The following is a 6,793-nucleotide window of genomic DNA, read 5'->3' as shown; positions in this document are numbered from 1 at the left end:
TTCTTTGTTGCTTTGTATGTCCCTCCCCCACGGTATAACCCCTGCTTTCACTGTATTTGATGTTGGTATAATTTGTGGAGGGGAAGGGAAAAAACAAATCGTTTAAATAGGGATACAGGTGGACCCATTGCAACAATGAGACATACAAATCATGTTGAAAAACGAACTTTGGTGGGGTTGGAGTGGTGGGACTTGTGGGGGAGAGATGGGAAGGGATGGGAAGGGGAAACAAAGGAGGAGGCAACAATGCTTGATAAGAGATGTACTCATTATCTTGTCTATATAATTGTAACCCCTCTAAACGATATTTTCACGATAAAAAAATTAAATAAACGTGGGAGGGAGCCCCTCGGGGCTCAGGGAGGCGCTGTGGGCCCTGCATGCAGCCCAGGTGGGGAGCAGGTAATGGGCGTACTTTTCCCCCTGGCTGTGATCTGGTCAGTTCCATTTTGTTCCCCCACCTCCCTGCAGCCCTGATGGGTACCTGTTCGAGCGGGAGGCCATCCTGGAGTACATTCTGCACCAGAAGAAGGAGATTGCCCGGCAAATGAAGGTGAGGAAGGGGAGGACAGTGTTCTTTTGTGTGTGCTCATACTAGAACCTGAACCCACAGCCTGGGTGCTGCTTCTGAGCTTTGTTGCCCAGGGCTACTACTCTACTATTTAAGTCTCAACTCCACTTGCTGGAGATAAGATTCTCAAGGACTGTGGGCACGGGTGGCTCACACCTGTAATCCTAGCTACACAGGAGGCTGAGATCTGAAGATCATAGTTCAAGGCCAGCCCAGATAGAAAAGTCCCGTGAGACCCTTATCTCCAATAAGCCACTAGAAAACCAGAAGTGGTGCTGTAACTCAAGTGGTAGAGCGCTTGCCTTGAGCTGAAGAGCACAGAGACAGCGGCCAGACCCAGAGTTCAAGCCCCAAGACTGACAAAAAAAAAAAAAGATTCTCAAGGACTTTACTGCCTGGGCTGGCTTTGAACTGCAGTCCTCTGATCTCAGCCTCCTGAGTACCTAGGATAACAGGCATAGCCATCTGACTTGAGCACAAGCCTGGTTTGGCTGACTTTTGTTTGTTTTTTGAGATAAGACTGCACTGTGTAACCCAATCTGGCCTCACACTCAATCCTTCCACCTCTGCCTCCTGAGTGGCTGCGATTATAGGAGTACCACCATGCCTGGTTTGTACAGCCAATTGAACATGCACGCCTCGGTGCTTGCCACCTTCTACCCAGCAGTGCTGGGGGTAGACCTCTGTGTGCCTACAAGGGAAATGGGGTGAGGAGATGCGGGCTCAGCGCCTCCTGCCTTTCCCCCAGGCCTACGAGAAGCAGCGGGGAGCCCGGCGGGAGGAACAGAAAAAGCTGCAGCGTGCGGCTGCCCAGGACCAGGTTCGGGGCTTCCTGGAGAAGGAGGAGGCCATCGTGAGCCGGCCCCTCAACCCTTTCACATCCAAGGTCGCCTCGGGACCCAGCACAGGTGACAGGAATGGGAGGGGCGCGGGGCCACCCCCTGCCTGGCTGGACGCCCATCTGATTCTCGATTCTCCCCCTCCCCTCAGAGGAGGGCCAGCCCGGGCCCAGCGCCGCAGCTCCCAGCAAGGACAAGGACAGGGACAAAGCACTGCCCAGCTTCTGGATCCCGTCGCTGACGCCTGAGGCCAAGGCCACCAAGCTGGAGAAGCCGGTGAGCTCGCAGTGAGGCTGGTTAGGGTCCCATGGTGGGGAAGGGGGCGTCCCCTCTCCGCCCTCCGCAGCCCCCGCCTGACGCCAGCCTCTGCCCCGCAGTCCCGCACCGTCACCTGCCCCATGTCGGGGAAGCCGCTGCGCATGTCCGACCTGACGCCCGTGCGCTTCACCCCCCTGGACGACTCGGTGGACCGCGTGGGGCTCATCACGCGCAGCGAGCGCTACGTGTGCGCAGTGACCCGCGACAGCCTGAGCAATGCGACGCCCTGCGCCGTGCTGCGGCCCTCGTGAGCCCGGGACTGGGGAACGAGGGGGGGGGGGCTCTGCCAGGCTGTGGGCTGCCCAGGCCACCCCTGACCTACGCCCTCCACCCGCAGGGGGGCGGTGGTCACCCTCGAGTGCGTGGAGAGGCTGATCCGGAAAGACATGATGGACCCGGTGAGCGGGGATGCTCTCACGGAACGCGACATCATCGTTCTGCAGCGGGTAGGCCGCCCCTGTGCACTGCCGGGCCCCGCCCCGCCCCTAGGCTCCACCCTCCCATCGGGCTGTGGCCACACCCCTTTCTGTAGGCCCCTCCCTGGGCTCCACCCTCCAGGCTCCTCCCAATCTGGTGTGATCCCGCCCCTTCCTGTGGGCCCCGCCCCCATCCATAGACACACATACCCTTGCAGTCCCTGCCCTCTTCTAAGGACCTTGCCCCTTCCCTCTTCCTGAGGCCTTGCCCTCCTTTTCCTAGGACCCTGCCCCCTCCCTGCCGATTGCCCCCTGGGTCCCTGGCCAGCTTCCCCACCCTATCTCCCACCCTGCATCCCACTAGAGCCCAGCCTCCCCCCCCCTCGCCCCCTACGCCCCGCTGTCTGCCCTCCTCGCTGCCTCCCTCACCCGTTTCCACCTTTGCAGGGCGGCACGGGCTTCGCGGGCTCAGGGGTGAAGCTGCAGGCAGAGATGTCCCGGCCAGTGATGCAGGCCTGAGCACGGTTGCCGGTAAACTAATAAACGGTGAGGGGTTCGTGGCCCAGTGGCGTCTTCTTCCTCGCAGAGCTCCAGGGTCAGGGCAGGGCCTCAGCACCCAGCTGCCCCACGGCGCCCACCCGAGAGCCAGAATTGGAGGACTGCTGTCCTGAGTTGTGCTGGAACTCAGGGCCAGCCAGAGAGGGTGGCCAGATCCGCCCTCCCCACCGGGCTAGAGTTGAAAGAGGTAGAAGATTTTAGAAAGGCCTCCATTGTTGCCCCAGGAACACCCTGGCCTGTGTGTGCTCCCCAGGGCCAGGGCCTGGCACCCTTCCTTCTGCTGAGCTGTGTGGTGGTTGGCAGGACTGGCACCCAAGCCCACACCATCACAGGACCCCTGGCCTTAGCCGCCATCCCACCCCTGGGGAATGGAGGACAAGCCAGTACACTTACTGCAGAGGGAAGGTTCTGGAAGGAAGGCCAGTAGCATCATCCCATACCTGGAGAGGCCCCAAGCTGAGTGTCTGCGTCTAGAAACTTCTCTAGGTCCCTCAGAGCCCTCCCACCCAACCCCCAAGACTGCCTCATCACCCCCACCCACCACCTGTACCCTCATTTTGCCATCACCCCAACTCTCTGGTTTCCTCTCAGATCCATCAAGACCCCTTGTCTTCACACTCAGCATAGACTACCTCACCCCAAATAAAAACGGCGAGTTAGCTGATCATGATGGTGCCCATGTGTAATCGCAGTACTCGCAGGGATTTCAAGTGCCCACGATTCTGTGTGGCACAAGACTCAAAAGTCAGAAAGCCAGAAGTCAGATCAGACATGAGTTCACAAAGACTAAATCTCAGCCAGTACCTCTTTTCTCAACAAAGGAAAACAAATAGGGAGATCACGGTCCAGGCCAACCCGATCTTGAATACAACCAATGTTAAAGTAAGCTGGCGGTGTGGTTCAAGGGGCAGCAAGTGCACGCAAGACCCTTCCTTGGATGGGGGTCTTGAGTTTTTGCCCAGGGCAGAGAGTCTCCCATCTCTGGGATTTCAGGCATGCACCACCATGCTCAACAAGGACTAGAAATTATTACTGTAATGGGTGTGAAAATGAGTTGGTACTATCTACTGAAGTTAAAGGTATACCCACTTGGTGTTCCAACCCCCTCTGCTTCCTCATGCCTTCACAGGGAAAATCCACACAAACACCACAACAAACTACCATGTTGGTGTGTGTTTTGTAACAGCCCCAGCTGGAGATGATCTGGTTGATCAGCAGAAAAATGGGTGAATTATGAGCCATCCACCATGGTGGATGCTGTACTCTGCAGCTACGGAAGAGGAACCACCTTGCCAATGCGCTCAGGTCCTATCAGTGTAATTCCCTGAATAAAAAATACACTAAAGCTGGACAACAGTGGCTCACGCCTGTAATCCTAGCTACTCAGGAGGCTGAGATCTGAGGATCACAGGTCAAAGTCAGCCCGGGCAGGAAAGTGTGAAACTCATCTTCAATTATCCACCAGGAAGTACTCAAGAGGTAGAGCACTTGCCTTGAGCAAAAGAGCTCAGGGACAGCACCCGGGCCCCCCACAGGCCTCCCCACAGGCATGAGCCAGCAACACCTCAGCTTATAAATGGAGATCCAAACTCCAGTAAAAGCATACACACACAAGTGCTAGCTAGCTGTAGTTTCTGTTAAAAAGAAACTCACCAGAGGCATGGCTCCCAAAAGAGAAGAAAAAAACAATTTGTAGGTATTTGCTTCAATCTGTAAATTTTTCTTGCAAAGAAATATTTACTGCCAGGGCTGGGAAGGTGGTTCAGTGGTAGAGCGCTTGCCTTGCATGCCTGAGGCCCTGGGTTTGATTCCTCAGCACCACATAAGCCATAAGTGTTGCTGTGGCTCAAGTAGTAGAGCACTAGCCTTGAGCTGAAGAGCTGAGGGACAGTGCCCAGGCCCCTCGACCAGATCAAAAAAAAAAAAAAAATTACTGCCTCTGAGAAGACAAATGTGGTGGAAGACATGTTAACATTTTGCACAGCTGGAATTGTTAGTATGTACAGATTAAACGAGCAAAACAGCCCCAAACCAGAGGCTCAAGTCTGTCATCCCAGCTACTCAAGAGGACCATGGTTCAAAGCCAGCCTGGGCAGGAAAATCTGTGACACTTTTATCTCCAGTTAATCACCAAAAATCTGGAAATGGATCTGTGGCTCAAATGGTACAGTGTCAGCCTAGAGCAAAAAAACTCAAGGACAGTGCCCAGGCCCTGAGTTCCAGCTCTACCACTTGCACAAATAAAAAAATGTGCAAAACACACACATAAAAATAGGTAGGCCGGGCTGGGAAGGTGGCTCAGTGGTAGAGCGCTTGCCTTGCATGCATGAGGCCCTGGGTTCGATTCCTCAGCACCACATAAGCAAAAAGAAAAAAGCCAGAAGTGGCACTGTGGCTCAAGTGGTAGAGCGCTAGCTTTGAGCTGAAGAACTGAGGGACAGCGTCCAGGCCCACAGTTCAGGCCCCACAACCGGACCCAAAAAAAAAAAAAAAATAGGCCAGGCACTGGTAGCTCTCGTCTGTAATCCTAGCTACTCAGGAGGCTGAGATTTGAGGATTATAGTTCAAAGCCAGCCTGGACAGGAAAGTCCATTAGACTCATCTCCAGTGAACCACCAGAAAACCAGAAGTGGCCCTGTGGCTCAAGTGATAGAGTGCTAGCCTTGAGCTGGAGAGCTCAGGGACAGCGCCCAGGCCCAGAGTTCAAACCCCATGACTGACAAAAAAAAAAAAAACACCCTTCTATATGGAGGTACTCAGAATATGAAGGTGGTAGTTGGATTTCCAGCACAAGCTATTATATAGGGAGTAAATTGTTGCTATTTTGATACAGGATTTTGGACCATGCTACATTGACAGGCTTGCCATTGCCACCTGTGGCCACCAGGGGGCGGACAGCCCTCATCAAAAGCCTGCATGCCCATAGTTAGAATTCACATTCCAGCACTCTCCTAAATCACAGTGATAAATGCTGAAGAAAATAGAAAACAATTGCAGAAAGCCACTGGAAAGTGAAGACAATCAGGCAGGGATCGGAGGGGACTTCACATTCAGAAAAAGCACGGGGTGAGTTTCTCCTTTGTTCAGCTTTTAGCCTGGAGCTAAACCACCAAGACCTCCCAGCCAGAAAAACAGCAACAGCTGGACAAGGAGTCCTCAAATGACCCTGCTGAAACTGGAAAAAAATTGACATCAGCCCTTGTAATTGTCCTTAATAAATGCCAGGACATTTATTCATTATAAAGAATAAAGAGCAATAGTGGCTCACATTTGTCATTCTAGTGAATTCTGGGGATCACAGTTCAAAGCCAGTCCAGGCAGGAAAGTCCATGAGACTCTTATCTCCAGTGAACCACCAGAAAACCAGAAGTTGCACTGTGGCTCAAGTGGTAGGGTGCTTGTTTTCCTTGAGCTGAAGAGCTCAGGCCCCGAGTTCAAGCCCCAGGACTTGCATACATACACACACACACACCATGAAGTATGGTGGGGATGAATCATGGGGACTGCAGTCCTATAATTTTTTCCTACCTTAAGATTCTGAATTTTTTTTTCTGTCAGTCCTGGGGCTTGAACTCTGGGCCTGGACGCTGTCCCTGGGCTTCTTTTGCTCAAGGTTAGTGCTCTATCACTTTGAGCCACAGCACCACTTCTAGCTTTTTCTGTGATTAAAGAGTCTCATGGACTTTCCTGCCGGAACTGGCTTCTAACCGTGATCCTCAGATCTCAACCTAAGTAGCTAGGAGGACAGGTGTGAGCCACTGGCACCTGGCTGGTTTTTGGTTTTGTTTTTTAATTTATTGGCAGTACTAGGGTTTAAGCTCAGGACTACACATTATTAGGCAGGCACTCTACCACTTGAGCCACAATCCCAGACCTTTTTGGCTTTAGTTTTCGGTTCTGTCTTGTGAGCTACTCTGTGCAACTCCGAGGTGCAGCTGGGGTTGACCTAAGTCATTGAGAGCCCTTCTCTGATGAGGAGCACATGGGGCTTTTTCTTTTTTTGTCGGTCGTGGGGCTTGAACTCTGGGCCTGGGCGCTGTCCCTCAGCTCTTCAGCTCAAGGCGAGCGCTCTACCACTTGAGCTACAGCGC

The 6,793-nt window shown here is 53.4% G+C and overlaps 1 protein-coding gene across 1 annotated transcript in view; it reads left to right on the top strand.

The window, feature by feature from the left end:
• Nosip (nitric oxide synthase interacting protein) overlaps positions 1–3,962 on the top strand; it is a 6,580-nt gene extending 2,618 nt beyond the window's left edge. Inside the window, exons 3-9 of the mRNA XM_013027710.1 lie at positions 469–553; positions 1,320–1,479; positions 1,562–1,686; positions 1,788–1,975; positions 2,066–2,174; positions 2,592–2,690; positions 3,832–3,962. Of these exons, the coding sequence (XP_012883164.1) occupies positions 469–553; positions 1,320–1,479; positions 1,562–1,686; positions 1,788–1,975; positions 2,066–2,174; positions 2,592–2,663 (739 nt within the window). The 3' untranslated portion in view covers positions 2,664–2,690; positions 3,832–3,962. The remainder of the gene's footprint in view (positions 1–468; positions 554–1,319; positions 1,480–1,561; positions 1,687–1,787; positions 1,976–2,065; positions 2,175–2,591; positions 2,691–3,831) is intronic.
• The last annotated feature ends 2,831 nt before the right edge of the window (positions 3,963–6,793 follow it).

Source organism: Dipodomys ordii, unplaced genomic scaffold (assembly GCF_000151885.1).
Source record: "Dipodomys ordii isolate 6190 unplaced genomic scaffold, Dord_2.0 Scaffold105, whole genome shotgun sequence".
In the NCBI taxonomy this organism is placed as follows: domain Eukaryota; kingdom Metazoa; phylum Chordata; class Mammalia; order Rodentia; family Heteromyidae; genus Dipodomys; species Dipodomys ordii.
The sequence above is the reverse complement of the archived record's forward strand: the minus strand, read 5'-3'. Positions and strand labels throughout refer to the sequence as shown.